This window comes from Mustelus asterias, chromosome 5 (genome assembly GCF_964213995.1).
Source record: "Mustelus asterias chromosome 5, sMusAst1.hap1.1, whole genome shotgun sequence".
Lineage (NCBI taxonomy): Eukaryota > Metazoa > Chordata > Chondrichthyes > Carcharhiniformes > Triakidae > Mustelus > Mustelus asterias.
This window is the reverse complement of record NC_135805.1, coordinates 98,104,309-98,120,408: the sequence shown is the minus strand read 5'-3', so window position 1 is coordinate 98,120,408 and position 16,100 is coordinate 98,104,309. Positions and strand designations below refer to the sequence as shown.

The 16,100-nt window shown below is 41.4% G+C and overlaps 1 protein-coding gene and 1 long non-coding RNA gene across 3 annotated transcripts in view; one reads left to right on the top strand and one right to left on the bottom strand.

Annotated features, from left to right (window-relative positions):
- The window catches only part of LOC144493714 (uncharacterized), a 30,569-nt gene extending 22,480 nt beyond the window's left edge, over positions 1–8,089 (bottom strand). The window contains exon 1 of the long non-coding RNA XR_013497781.1: positions 7,567–8,089. This is a non-coding gene — a long non-coding RNA (uncharacterized LOC144493714). The remainder of the gene's footprint in view (positions 1–7,566) is intronic.
- Positions 7,627–16,100, top strand: part of atad2b (ATPase family AAA domain containing 2B) — a 133,050-nt gene continuing 124,576 nt past the window's right edge. For both annotated transcript variants that reach the window (XM_078213086.1, XM_078213087.1), the window contains exon 1: positions 7,627–7,837. In XM_078213086.1, the coding sequence (XP_078069212.1) occupies positions 7,727–7,837 (111 nt within the window). In that variant the 5' untranslated portion in view covers positions 7,627–7,726. The remainder of the gene's footprint in view (positions 7,838–16,100) is intronic.

Below are 16,100 nucleotides of genomic sequence, written 5' to 3'. Positions count from 1 at the left end.
CAATAATGGAATATAGCATTAAGTTTTGGACGACAAATCTCAGGAAAAATATTTGCCATTGAAAGGCTATACAGCAACATTTTGGGAGGAGTCTTCCAAACTCCCACTGCACTTTATAAGAAGAAGTGCTTCCTGAGATCACCCCTGAATGGCCCAGCTTAACTTCAAGGTAAAAAGATATCCCCTTGTTCTGGACTCCCCCACTAGAGAAAATAATTTCTCTCTAAATACAATATTAAATTCTTCAATCACTGTACAAACTTCAATTAGATCAATCTTTAATCTTCTACATTTAGGGGAATATGAGCCTAGTTTATGCACTTTATCATACCTAATCCATTTTGTCGCTCCTTTAAACTTTTTGTTCTCTGCTGTTCAACCAAATTCCACCTCAGGTTTCTCACTGAGATATCCTCAGTCCTTTCCTTTATCATGGTGTCTACCAAACAACTTCTGATACTCAATATTTCAACCTCCATCTAAACTGGCCTATTTTTCTTTCCTTTTTGATCACTGCCCAGCTGTCCTCTCTTAATCTTGTTCTCCTGATAAGATTTCCTACCAAATCACAGACATCATCCTTGCCACTTTACCAGTCCCTATTACCATAATCTAAACCATAAACTAGGCCATCGCTGGTCATTTCCTTGTATATCTCACTGTTCACATTCTCCCTTCCAACTCCCCTCATCCACTTCTGCGTCTACCCCACGAAAAAACTCTCTCCCAAGTAATTTATAACAACACTTTCAAACTTACAACTGTCTAACTATTGGTCCTCATTTCACCACAGAGCTATCAATCTGCCCAAGAAAATCCGAACCTCCATGTTTAATGATTTGTTTGTGATAAAACCCTTAGTCTCACCACATTACTTTTTCTCTCAAGTACAAGAGCCACAGACTTGAACCTATTTGTTCATCTCTGCCAAAATGGCTCTCAACTCCAGGGCCATCTTGGAAAGCAAAATCCAGCTTTTTTCTCCAATATCAACAATCTCTTTAAAAACTCTCCTCTGACCCCTTCACCCTCACCTCCAACAATATACATTAAGATGGACACCATCTGTTCAGCTGTCAATGCTGTATCCCTTCATTTCCCTTTTCCAAGTCAAGCCTCTTTACTTTCTTTCCCCCTTGCTCAGCCCCGAACTTGCAACTTTCTCTACCTTCTCTCTTATCAACGTTGACATTCCAGTGCAGAAATGAGGGAATACTGCACTGTCAAAGGTGCCATCTTTCAGATTAAATGTTAAATCTGTCTGCTTGATTTGATTTATTATTGTCACATGTATTAGTATACAGTGAAAAGTATTGTTTCTTGTGCGTTAAACAGACAAAACATACCGTTCATACTCTACACCCTGGCTATGACTGTAACACTACATTCTGCACTCTCCCCTTTTGTAAAGAAATAATACTTTTCACTGTACACTGATATATGTGACAATAATAAATCAAATCAAATTAAATCAAAAGAACATTGGGAGAATGAGAGTAAAAGGTAGAATTAGAAGGTACGCTGGGCACAGCTTGCACCAAGTCACCTCGCTCCGGCGCCATCTTGGAAATATTCCAAAATACTTGCTTGGATGTAAAAGATCGCATGGTAATATTTTGAAGAAAAGTATTAAGAGGGCATCCTGACCAAGATTAATCCCTCAATCAAAATCACAAAAACAGATCTGACACCATCACATTTGTTAGTGGGAGCTTATGGTGCACAAATTGGCTATCACACTTCCTACAGTACAATAGTGACTACATTTCAACAGTGCTTCATTAGCTGCAAAGCACTTTGAGACATCAGCTGGTTGTGATAAGCACTATATAAATACAAGCCTTTCTTTATGTTTTTCTCTTAACATGAGACCCACTGCCTCCTCTTTCAACCCTCGTCCTACTAAACATCTCACCAACCAACTTGCCATCCTTCTTCTCATGCTGGTTGGTATTGTCAGTGGTTCCCTCTCCCCAGTACTGTCTCCTGCCCTTTCAAATCTGCCAGATTGATCTCACCTCCTCACAATAGTCAAGCCCACCTTGTATATGCAAACTGCACACCACCACCAAACTCCTTTTACTCTCCAAAGCCCTTGAACAAGTGCCTCCAAATCCATGCTCATTTTCCCCACAATTCTTTATTTGAATCCCTTCAATCATGTTTCTGTCCTGTCACTGAAACAGCTCTAATCAATAATCACAAATAACATTCTCTATGACTGTAACCATGGTGCTCCTCACCTTTTTAACTTTTCTGCAGCCTTTGACATGGTTAATTACACTGTAACCATTGTTGAATTTAGTCTTGCCTGCTTTCATTCTTATTTATCCAGTCTTAGCCTGAGAATCTCCTGTAATGTGTTACATCTGGAGTCCTAAACGATCTAGCCTTGATCTCCTCCTAATTCTCATTCATTCTGTCTCTCAGCAACCACATCTGAAGGCGTGATATCCACTTTCATATATAAGCTGACAACATGCACCTTTATCTCACCATCACCCCACTCATACCCACGTTTGTTAATGGCACAGACATTGGTGATATAGTAAGCAATATAGATGGAAACATAAAATTACAAAAAGACTAATTGATTAAGTGAATGAGTAAAACAGTGGCAGATAGATTTCAATAATGGTAAATAAACATACGAAATAGGAGCAGAAATAGTCCATTTATCCCCTTGAGCCTGTTCTACCTTTCAATACGATTATGGCCGATCTGTTTCTGTTTCGTGTTCCACATACCCATCTACCCCAATAACCTTTGATTCCCTCGCCAAACAACAATCCATCTACCTCTGCCTTAAAAATAGTCAATGATCCCATCTCAACTGCCTTCTGAGGCAGAGGGTTCCAAAGTTACACAACTTTCTGAGAGAAAAAAAAGTTATCCTCTTCTGTGCTGTAAGAGTGACCCGAATTCTAAAACAGTGACCCATAGCTCTGGACTCACCCATCAGGAGGAAACATCCATACCATGTCCACCTTGTCAAGATTATTCAGGATCTTATATACCTTACTCTTCCAAACTCCAGTGGAACCAAGCCCAGTCTGTCCAACCTATCCTCATAAAACAACCCACTGATTCCAGGGATCAATCTATTAAATCTCTTCTGACCACCTCTAACATATTTAGATCCTTTCTTAAACAGGGTGATCAAAACTGCATGCAGTATTTGAGATGTGGTCTCGCCAATGCCCTGCATAACTGAAGCATAAAATCCTTACTTTTTGGTTCAATTCCTCTTGTAATAAAGTTCAGTATTCCTTCTTGATTCTGTGCTCTACATGCACACTAATCTTTTGTGACTCATGTACTAGACCATATAGATCCCGCTGCACCTTGGAATCCTGCAGTTCTTCTCTGTTTAAGTGGTGCTCTACTTTTTTATTCTTCCCGCCAAAGTGAATAACTTCACATTTTCCCTCATTAAGCTCCATCTGTCAGATTTTTGGTCACTCACTCAACCTATCTATATGCCTCTGCAAATTCTTATGTCTTCTTCATGACATACTTTCCTAGCTATCTTTATGTCGTCTGAAAATTTATCTACCCTGCCTTTGCTCCCCTTATCTACGTCACTGTAGTAAATTATACAAAGCTCAGGCTCCTCCACAGACCCCTGCAGGGCTCCACCCATGGCCAGAATGCAAGAGTGAGCAAGTTTTACTAGTTGTACAAAGCCCTAATTAAACCAGATTTTTCTTCTTATCCATTCATGGGACATGAGCATCATTAGCAAGGGCAGCATTTATTAAACTTGAGAAGGTATTGATGAGCCACCGCCTTGAACTGCTGTAGTCTAACTGGTATAGATTCATTCAGAGTCCAATAGGAAGGCAGTTCCAGGATTTTGACGCAGCGACAGAACAGTCATATAGGTCCAAGTCAGGCTGGTGTGTAACCTGGAGAGGAATTTGCTGGTGGTGGGGTAGCCATGTACCTGCTTTCCTTGCCCTTCTAAGTGGTAGAGACCCCAGCTTTGGAAGGTTCTATCAAAGGAGCCTTGGTGCATTAGTACAGAATTGTCTACATTCTGAGTACCACACCTTAGAAAGTAAATATTGGCATTGGAAGGAGTGCAATGCAGATTCCCCAAAATGTTACCAGAGCTCCATAGGTTAGTTTATGAGCAGGGATTACATAAAGTACATTTGTATTCTATGGAATTGTTTGAAGTTTATAGGATGTTGGAAGGAGTTTATAGAGTAGATAAAGAGAAGCTTTCTACTGATAAGGGAATTGAGGACAAGTAGCATTTACTTAAATTTTCCACTGTTGCCTACCATGGGAATTGTCACTGGTGGGATTGAAAATTTGACGGATCAGCAAAAGATCCATTGACCTAGGGCAGGAATTTCAGGTGCCACAGCAGGCAGGACTGGAAAATCCTGCTCACAGTCTTAAACTCGGAAAATGGTTTTTCAGGACAGAAGGTAAGATAAATTTCTTCACGCACAGGGTTGGAGAAATGTGGAATTCTTTTACACAAAAAGCAGTAAGTGCTAGCTCAGTTAATAATTTGAAATCTAAGGTCACCAGATTATTTTTGGATACAAAATAATATGAAGCCAAGGCAGTTGGATGAAATTAAGATACAGATGAGCCCTGATATTGTTGGATGGCAGAAAAGGTCCAAGGGACTGAATACTAACCCTTGTTTTCTCCACTACATCTGTGATGTCAGGGTCCTGGATGAGCCGCAATGTGCTAAATTAAAAATTTGGGAAGATGAAAGCCATCGTCTTCTTCCCTCACCACAAACCAGCACGGCGGCACAGTGGTTAGCACTGCTGCCTCACAGCTCCAGGGACCCAGGTTCAATTCCGGCCTTGGGTGACTGTGTGGAGTTTGCACATTCTCCCCACATCTGCGTGGGTTTCCTCTGGTTGCTCTGGTTTCCTCCCACAGTCCAAAAATGTGCAGGTTAGGTGGATTGGCTATGCTAAGTTTCCCCTTAGTGTCCCAAGATATGTAAGTTAGATGGATTATTCATGGGAAATGTATGGGGTTACAGGGATAGGGTGGGGAAGAGGGCCTGGGTAAGATACTTTGTCAGAGAGTTGGTGTAGACTTGATGGGCTAAATGGCCTTTTCTGCACTGTAGGGATTCTATTCTATGAAACCCTATTCTTGTGCCACTGTTTACAGTCACTGACCTCCAGGCCACTGTCACAAACTGAAACAGACTATTTGCAACCTTGATGTTCTACTTAACCCAGAATTCAGTTTTCAAGTCCATATTTTCACCATCACATCAACTGCCTATTTCCATCTCTATAAAATTACCCCTTGCATCAGCTGATTTTTATCCATGCTTTTGTTACCTCCAGAGATAATTATTCCAATACTTTTCTGGCGGTCTCCCAGCAATCCATTCTACATAAACTTGAGCTCATCCAAATCTCTGTTGCCTGTATCTTAACCTGCATCTACATGGTTCCCCACATTAAATGCACTCGATCATTTCATTTTTTATTGTTGGAATATTGCTTCTAAAAGCCTTCAATCAATGTGATTACAAAAGAGAACAAAGAACAGTACAGCACAGGAAACAGCCCTTCGGGCCTCCAAGCCTGTGCCGCTCCTTGGTCCAACTAGACCAATCGTTTGTATCCCTCCATTCCCAGGCTGCTCATGTGACTATCCAGGTAAGTCTTAAACGATGTCAGCGTGCCTGCCTCCACCACCCTACTTGGCAGCGCATTCCAGGCCCCCACCACCCTCTGTGTAAAAAACATCCCTCTAATATCCGAGTTATACTTCGCCCCTCTCACCTTGAGCCCGTGACCCCTCGTGAACGTCACTTCTGATCTGGGAAAAAACTTCCCACCGTTCACCCTATCTATCCCCTTCATAATCTTGTACACCTCTATTAGATCTCCCCTCATTCTCCGTCTTTCCAGGGAGAACAACCCCAGTTTACCCAATCTCTCCTCATAGCTAAGACCCTCCATACCAGGCAACATCCTGGTAAACCTTCTCTGCACTCTCTCTAACGCCTCCACGTCCTCCTGGTAGTGCGGCGACCAGAACTGGACGCAGTACTCCAAATGTGGCCTAACCAGCATTCTATACAGCTGCATCATCAGACTCCAGCTTTTATACTCTCTACCCCGTCCTATAAAGGCAAGCATACCATATGCCTTCTTCACCACCTTCTCCACCTGTATTGCCACCTTCAAGGATTGATCCTGACATCCTTGAATGATGTTGCTGGTTTACAAAGTTAGCATGCAAATACTTACAGGGTTGAGAATGCATCTTGACCCCATCATTCAGCTAGTAACATTTGTCTTCCACTTTGTGTGGACCTATGTGTCTATAATTAGTTTTACAAACATATGAACATGTGTTTCTGGGCAGCACGGTGGCACAGTGGTTAGCACTGCTGCCTCACAGTGCCAGGGACCTGGGTTCGACTCCCGGCTTGGGTCACTGTCTGTGTGGAGTTTGCACATTCTCCCCGTGTCTGTGTGGGTTTCCTCCGGGTGCTCCGGTTTCCTCCCACAGTCCAAAGATGTGTGGGTTAGGTTGATTGGCCATGTTAAATTAATCCTAGTGTCAGGGGATTGGCAGGGTAAATACATGGGGTTATGGGAGTAGTGCCTGGGTGGGATTGTGGTTGGTGAAGTCTTGATGGGCCGAATGGCCTCCTTCTGCACTGTAGGGATTCTAGTGAATGCACACTAACATACAAATGTTAATCAAGAATTGATCTAGTTCCGGCCTCAGAAATATTCAAAGTCTCTGCTTTTGCTGCCATTTGAGGAAAATGGTTCCAAAGACCCATGACCCTCTAAGATAAAAAAAACTTGAGCAACCCCTTATTTTTAAACAGTGGCGCTTCGCTCAAACACTATCTGGCCTAACGGTGACTTGGGCCAAAATGACAGCTGGTTTGTCTGATAGTGCTTTTTTAAAACATTTTTTGTGTGTCAAAGGCACTACATAAATGCAAAGTTGAGTCATATTCAACTCAAAACCTTCATTCTGTTTCTCACTCCACAGGTGATGTTCGATGCTTAGTTTTTTCCAGCACTTTTCTGTTTTTATTAAATAAATGCAAATTGTTATTGAGTGTGAATATGCTTTAAAACATTTTCTAAAAAGTTTTAAGCTTAGAGAGAATCTAAACTGAAAAAGTGATGTTAACCCTAAGGCCTCACCGTCTGACAGCATATTGTCACTGCTTTTAACTCCCAATAATAGTTAGGCTCCTCTCGCCTGTCATTCACTGAACACTGCCTGGCCCAATCTCTATCCCAGCTGAAGCCAAGAGTTTCCGATCTGAGCCGAACCACCTCCGAGTCCGAACCGATGTTTCCCGATTGGAACTGCGTTCCCCCGCCCCCCCCCCCTTTACGGGAAGTGAGTTGCTGATCGGAGCCGAACCTTCCCCTAGCCGAGAGTTTCCGATCGGAGCCGAACCTCCCCCCCAGCCCGAGCCGAGAGTTTCCGATCGGAACCGAACCTCCCCCCCAGCCCGAATCGAAAGTTTCCGATCGGAGCCGAACCTCTCCTCAGCCCGAGCCGCGGGTTGCCGATCGGAGGCGAACCTACCCCCAGCCCGAGCCGAGGATTCTCGATCGGTGTCGAACCTCCCACCAGCCCGAGTCGAGGTTTCCCGATCGCCGTTCTGTTGAGTGACACAAGAGGAGAAATGGCGCCCAACGATCCGTAGAGCCGGAGCGGCCGGGAGATAAGGGGTTGCCAGACGAAAATGGTGCGGACTCGGCGGAATTCGGTGCTGGATTCGGAGCTGATCAGCGGCCGCATCTCGTCCAGGACTCGCTCGTCTCGCTCCTCCGCCAAACACGACGACAGTAAGCGGGTAAGTGCGGGCCCGGTTCCGATTCCCATTCCCCTCCTTCGCCTGTCCAGCCCGGTCGGTAAGTCAGGAGAGTCCGGGGATGTGAAGCTGGGCCCGGGCCAGTGCGGACGCTCTTTTGTTTCGCCTTTTAGTTTTCCCTCAGAGTAGGAGAGCCCGGGTCGTGACAGTCGGGGAGCTCCGGGGTGGCGGTGCCAAATGCCGGCCTGTCTGGCGGCTGTTATCCGGAGGCTTTTCTGTCTCTCTGTCTCTGGTGGGGAAAAGTCTTTGTGTGTTTTCCAATAAGAGACTGTCTGCGGGGGGAAGGGACAGGGAGGCGCCATCAGCGGCCAGCTGCAGAATTACAAATAATAATAAAACTTCAAATCGGCTTTAAAACCGAATCTTCCCCAACTTGTTATTAATTATAGAGCACGTTTGGAAAATAAACATAAAAGGTCTTTCTTATTTCCTGCCAACTCTGTTGTGGGGTTAACTGTCGAGATAATGTGGTTTTTTTCGCTTTTAGACGGAAATATACTGTCTCTGTTCTGAAAAAGTCCCATGATCATATATTATTATACTTGCGCCTACATGTTTTCGTTACCTTTTAAGATGTTGTGAAGATTTTGATGTTGGCAGATGTTAAGAGCAAGAAAGTTAATGGGATTTAAATGCCCTTATGGACTTTAAAACTTGTTTTGTCGGCAAGAAAATGACAGGTACATGTTAGGTTGTGTAGGCTTTTGTCGAGCAGACACTTGGAAAGTGCATTTCAGAATGGTATCTCAATTTAGTATCTTAAAGAATATCGCAATGGTTTAGTGCGGTTTATGTAGAGTCCTAAACAAAATTGATTAAAGGTCTTAAATTCTAAACCGGTCAGTATTAATTTTGGAAAGACAACTGGAGCAATTTTACTCGCACTACTGGAAAGTTCAAATGTTTTAAAACATATACTTGATAGTGTGTAAAATATTTTATATGTCATGAAGACAAAATAAATAAAGGGTTTGGGATGTTATCTATACAGGCATTTAAATTATATGTTATCGAATGATGCCCTTGCAAAGACAAATGTCAAACCCAAAAGTCTAAACATGGTTCCTATTAATACAATATTAATTTCAGTGTGAAATGTGTTCTGAAGTACAACCATAACCATGTGAGCAAAAGCTGAGCAATGAATCTTTTTCTATTTTAGTGGAACTGCACTTCTGACTGTTAACCTGTCCTTTGCCTTCCTCTTCCTAGGTCTTTGCCATTGCCTTCTGCTTCAAGTATTTATTCAAATTTTCTTAAAAGTAGCAACCACAGTCTCGACCACTCCCTGTGGCAAAATATTTCATGTGGCCTAGAATTGCATAGAATATATAATTACATGGAACACATAACACAAAAACAGTCTATGTTGGTAGTTATGTTCTAATGGAGTCTCTTCTGATTCTTTCTCATATGACTTATCATCTTTATCCTCATTCCCATCTTCCTCATGTTTCAAATTTACCTGTTCTTTAAATACATATTTGCCTCAACTATCCCCATGGTATGTTCTACATACTTATCCCTCTCTGAGTAAAGAACTTTCTTTTGAATTTAGTATTTGATTTCATAGTGACTGTTTTAAACTGATGACCACTCTTCATAAGTGGAAATACTTTCTGTTTCTACACTGTGAAATATGTTATTTTGAAGACTTTTAATAGATTGCCCCATAGCTTTCTCTTTCCTGGTGGGTTTAAATAAATTCACATTTCTGGTACCATCCCGTATCAATCTTTTAGCACCTTCTTCAGTGCCTCTGCATCCTTTTTATAATATGTTGACCAGGACGGTATGCAGTAACTTGTGTGGTCTAACCAAGATTTGACACCAGTTCCAAAAACTTTGTGTAAAGAAATTCCCCTTCAATTCAGTGATTTTAAATTGATGAGTCCTCATCCCTTACTCCCCAAACAGGAAAAATTGCCTTTTTCTAATTTAGCCTATTGAAACATTTTTCTTCTATCAACTCTCTGCTTTAATGAACATAGTCCTAATGTAGGGCATCTTTTCCCTTCCATCCCTAGTATCATCTTGCTACATCAGTACTAAGAATTTTCTCTGGCCACATTGGGTTCCTATGACCTGCATGTGTGGTTGTGGCTTAATCAGTATTTTGCAGAAAATTGTCTTTATCTATTTATTTATATTATCTATGTTTCGCTTTTTAAAACTCAAAATTCTCTTGGCTTTTTATGTCTTTATCTATCAATCAGTATTCATTTTAGGAATTATATATGGCTCCCTGTTCACATATTCTTCAGTGTCTTTTCATTAAATGTACACTTTCCTTCCTCATTTTCTTCTAAAATATATTACTGTATATTTCCATATTAAGTTAATTGCATATGTCACTTGCCTGCCTAACCTATGAAGCATTTTAAAGTCCTGCTCAATATTTGCACAACTTCCTAATTTTGAGTTGTCAGCAGTTTCTATATGTAAGTGCAATCATCTAAATATACAGAGAAGAAAAATGGATCCAATATTAACTATTGGAGTGCATCACTTCTTTAAGTTTTTTATTAACTAGCTCTTTATTAATTTGAAATCTGGACTACAGAATAAGCACATTTGAACTCAATTTTATAAAGATAATATTTTAATCAAAAGACACTTTTTAATTTAGGTTGCATTTTAAAAAGTAATGGCAACGACGATATAAAACCGTGTGCTTCCCTCCATGTTTCTCTGAATCTGGAAACTAATAAATATTACAAATGGTAATCAGTCTCCTGTTTAAGAATATTTAGAACAATTGTTCAGTTGCCTGGCTCTAATAAATACTTTTATATAATTATGGAAGTCTCATATTGTATTTAGAAAAACACTATTTCAAGTAAACTAGTTTTCAGTTCTTTTTACTAACATTCAATGTAGGATTACATTGTACCACAGTTTACTGTCCAAATTTGTAAACGTTAAAATTTATTTGGATGGGGTTGTGGAGGTAGAGTGGGTCTGTATGAAAAGCAGCTGAGTTAGTAGTTGTTCAGTGAGTATTTGCATGGCTTGATTGATGTGGGTGGAACATAAGCATGTAATCTGCAGTGCATTGCCTCCTCCATATGTATGCTGCTTGTCCATTACGCGTTCAATGCAATTAACTTAAATTAATACCTGATTCATATAGAAATCAAAAAATTGAACTGGATTTCTATTCATAGCTACAAAGTATTTAGTCTAGAAAGAATTTTCGCTATCCATGTTGGTGCTTACACTCCACCAGCCCCCTTCATCTAACCCTATCAATGTATCCAATTCCTTTCTCCCTCATGTTTATCTAGTTTTCTCTTTATTCATCTATGCTAGCCGCCTCAACTACATTCCCTATAAGATTCATTAGTAACTCCCTTATATTTATGACCCTGAGTTCTGGTATTCCTCCAAGTGGAAATATCTTGAAGTTTACCCCAACAAAACCTTCCATAACAAAGAACAAAGAACAATACAGCACAGGAACAGGCCCTTCGGCCCTCCAAGCCCGCGCCGCTCCCCGGTCCAGGATTGAATCCTGAATCCAGGATCCCCGCCCAATTTTCCAGCCTATCTACATACCAAAATCCTATCCACCGAGCTGTCCCTCACAGCTACGATGCTTTGTTCATTACAACCTATTAACTCACCCCCACCCCCCCATTCCAGACCATGTGATCTCCAGGGAGAGGCAAAAACCCAGAGTGAAAAACCCCAGGGCCAATATGGGGAAAAAAATCTGGGAAATTCCTCTCCGACCCCCTGAGGCGATCGAAACGAGTCCAGGAGATCACAATGGCCCTGATCGGGAAATGCTTCCCAACCCTAGTCATTTCCACTTCCACGAACACCATATGAATTCCCTGCCCCCGAGACAGGTTCCCAACTATCCGCAGTCTTGCTCTGTACTGGCACCAGCAAGATGATCGTAGAATGAAGCCTTGAAACGAGAAACAAGGAACAATTAGCCCGCACCGCTCCCTGGTCCAGACTAGACCACTCTTTTGTATCCCTCCATTCCCACTCCGTTCATATAGCTGTCTAGATAAGTCTTAAACGTTCCCAGTGTGTCCGCCTCCACCACCTTGCCCGGCAACACATTCCAGGCCCCCACGACCCTCTGTGTGAAATATGTCCTTCTGATATCTGTGTTAAACCTCCCCCCCTTCACCTTGAACCTATGACCGCTCGTGAACGTCACCACCGACCCGGGGAAAAGCTTCCCACCGTTCACCCTATCTATGCCTTTCATAATTTTATACACCTCTATTAAGTCTCCCCTCATCCTCCGTCTTTCCAAGGAGAACAACCCCAGTTTCCCCAATCTCTCCTCATAACCAAGCCCCTCCATACCAGGCAACATCCTGGTAAACCTCCTCTGTACTCTCTCCAAAGCCTCCACGTCTTTCTGGTAGTGTGGCGACCAGAACTGGACGCAGTATTCCAAATGCGGCCGAACCAACGTTCTATACATCTGCAACATCAGACCCCAACTCTTATACTCTATGCCCCGTCCTATAAAGGCAAGCATGCCATATGCCTTCTTCACCACCTTCTCCACCTGTGACGTCACCTTCAAAGATCTGTGGACTTGCACACCCAGGTCCCTCTGCGTCTCTACACCCTTTATGGTTCTTCCATTTATCGTGTAGCTCCTCCCTACATTATTCCCACCAAAATGCATCACTTCGCATTTATCAGGATTGAACTCCATCTGCCATTTCCTTGCCCAAATTTCCAGCCTATCTATATCCTTCTGTAGCCTCTGACAATGTTCCTCACTATCTGCAAGTCCTGCCAGTTTTGTGTCGTCCGCAAACTTACTGATCACCCCAGTTACTCCTTCTTCCAGATCATTTATATAAATCACAAACAGCAGAGGTCCCAATACAGAGCCCTGCGGTACACCACTAGTCACAGGCCTCCAGCCGGAAAAAGACCCTTCCACTACCACCCTCTGTCTTCTATGACCAAGCCAGTTCTCCACCCATCTAGCCACCTCCCCCTTTATCCCATGGGATCCAACCTTTTTCACTAGCCTACCATGAGGGACTTTGTCAAACGCTTAAACCTTAAAGATCTCAATCAATTCACACCCCCGCTCCCGCAATCTTCTTTCTTTTTCTCTAGAGAATGGAGCCCCAGTCTGTTCAATCTTATTTGAAAAACATAACCTTTCATTCTATTAATTTTACATTACCTCTCCCAGTGCCTGTATATCATTTTCATATAATGAGATCAGAATTGTTCACGATACAGTCGAACCATAGGTTGTGGCACTGAAAGAGGCCCTTATGCCCATTTTGTCTGTGCTGGCTGAAAAAAAACTAACTCTCAATTCTAATCCCACCTTCCAGCACCTGGGGTGTAGTCATGTAGATTACAGCACTTCAGGTGTAGACCCAGGTATCTTTTTAAATTAGTTGAAATTTGTTGCCTCAACTACCAATCGGACAGTGAATTCCAGACACTTACCACCCCTCCAGGTGAAGGAAGTTTTTTCTCCTATGCCCTCTAATCCTTGTACCAATTACTTTAAACCTGTGCCCCTGGTAATTGATCTCTCCACGAGACAAAACAATCCTACTCTATCTAGGCATCTCATAACTTTGTACACCTTAATTAAGTCACCCCTCAGTCTTCTCCGTTCTAAGGAGAATAATCACAACCTACCTAATCTTTCCTCATAGCTGCAATTTTTCAGCCCTGGAACCATTCTTGTGAGTCTCTTCTGTGCTTTCTGCAGAGCACTTGTGCCTTTCCTGTAATGCGGTGACCAGAACTGTACAAAAACTCCGGCTGTGGCCTAATCAGCTTTTTTTTAACAGGTCCAGCATTACATCCCTGCTTATGTATTCCACACTTTGTCCAATAAAGGAGGCCTTCTTTACCACCTTATCTACCTGTCCTACCACCTTCAAAAATCTTTAGACATGCAGACCAAGATCTCTCACTTCCTCAACCCCTCTCAATATCCTTATGTTTATTGAGTATTCCCTTGCTTTGTTTGGTCTTCCAAAATGCATTCCCTCACACTTCTGTGGACTGAATTCTTTTTGCCACTTTTCCACCCACTCACCCCAACTGTTGATGTAATTCTGGAGTCCACAGCTATCCTCTTCACTATTGATTACGCAGCTGATTTTCATGTCATAATATAAGGTGTGGTCGAGCCAAGGTTCTAGTTCAATTTAATATAAATTTTCTGTTTTTCAATACTATATGCTAGAAATGTGAATCCCAGTTTTTGGGTTAACAAGGACGTCTTAAAAGCAGTACAACTACTTAGTGATTTGTACATCTGTACCTCCACATTCCTCCTCTGTTCTACCCATTTAAGTTCTTATTTTCCAAAGAATATGTGACTTCCTTATTTTTGCTAACAAAATCTACCACCTCACAATTGCTTATCCGGAAGCCAATTTCTACAAATTTACTTAATATCCTCCCATAATTTGTCACGTTCCAATACAGTTAAATTGAAATTATACTTCTGAGTCCAAATTGTTTACGTAAATTGTGAACAACCATTGTCCTAATGCTATTTCTGAACTTTTGCTTATCTGAGTAACTGTTTAATACTTTTTTCTGTTACCTGTTTTGTGATAAACTTGCTCTTTGCTCTGCTGAATCTCTCCTGACCCCACATGTTCTGGCTTTAGCGATGAGCCCACTGTGTGGTATATTCTCAAAGATCTTTTGAAAATCCAAATGTATTATATCTATTGCATACCCTTGTCTATCCTTTCCATACTTCAAACAATTCAGTAAGGTTGTTCTAAGATGAACTTCCCTTTTGAAATCCTTCCTGAATATTTTACATTTTCAGTTTCTAAATGATTTTTTATTGCCTCCTTTGTGTAAAGATTCCATTATCTTTCCTACTCCAAACATCCTAGAATTATCTAATTTAGGCAAGATAATACATAACATATCTGAAAAGTAGCCCATAAGTGCCTGGCTATATCATACAAACAGTGAGAGAGTGGGAGTCGTTGGTCTGTAAAGAATAACGTGAACTTGAGAAAATTTCAAAGAAATGTGCTATGACTTTGCCACATGATGACTGAAGAATCGTAATGTGGAGCAACAGGTTGACTTTCTTGCTTTCCACTTCATTAGACAGTGAAAAATATTTTGGAATTCAAAGGTTATGCTCTTATGGTGCTCACCATCTTCACAATATTGTGCAGGACCTCCTTCAAGTTGGTTGACATCCTTTTGGCAGCAAGTGCTTCCCCTATTTGTACAGTGCACCCACATCGCTTTGGGATCAACTACCCTGTTATGTGTCATTACTCCACTATACAGATCAGTAATTGACTTTGTTTCATTGTGCATTGTGACCAGATATTGTGTTGATTTCTGAAGCTGTCAAGCAATCTCCTCAACTGTTATTCTGGTCGACAATGGTTGGGAAAAACAAAATGTCTTTCTAAATTGCACCTTCATAAATGTACCAGAAACAAAGCTAAATTTGCCATGTCTGTGGATTCCTATACACATTATTCACATACACCATTCCTCTAGCAGCAGAACAAAGTACTGGCTGCTAGTGACACAGATTACTAATTGAATTAGGACATCATTGTCTGTGTCATTAATTTGGCATGACATGGTTGTTCGATAATAGCATTAACTGAATTAATTATTTGGCCTCCTTTCCAAGACTAATGCTTACCATATCTCTAGCCATAGGTAATGTTAGTTCCTTTACTATGATGAGATTTTCTTGACTCGGTAAATAAATGTGAAGCTTCAAGGGTCTTAATATTCTTGTAGTCTGTGCAAAACTGTCTTGCTCACTAGTAGCTGTGCCTGTGTTCACTTGAAAAGTTTTGACATCAGTCATGTATAGTACATGTTTTGATTCCAAGTCTGTGAAGAAGAGATGGCTTTTGGCTATTAATTAACAAAACTTCACGCAACATAGTTGTTGAGGTTATTCATCAACTCCATTTCATTCTTTTTTTTGTCGTATTTATATCTTTGATATCGATCCTATTATGTGCCTGGTCTCAACATTTTGCTTCAAAGGCAGAGTTAACAGTCATTATCTTCCTTGCTGGTTTTACATAGTGCGTTGATACCGAAGAGACAAATTCCATTACTTTGCTTCTCAACACTGATATTTTATGTTCTTAATGGCGCTACCTGTCTTTTGTCATCTGCCGATTTTTCACTTACATTCTGTGTAAGAACTCAGGACTAAGTGAAAAATCGGCATTGTCTGGAATTTGTCTCTTCGGTATCAACGCACTATGTAAAA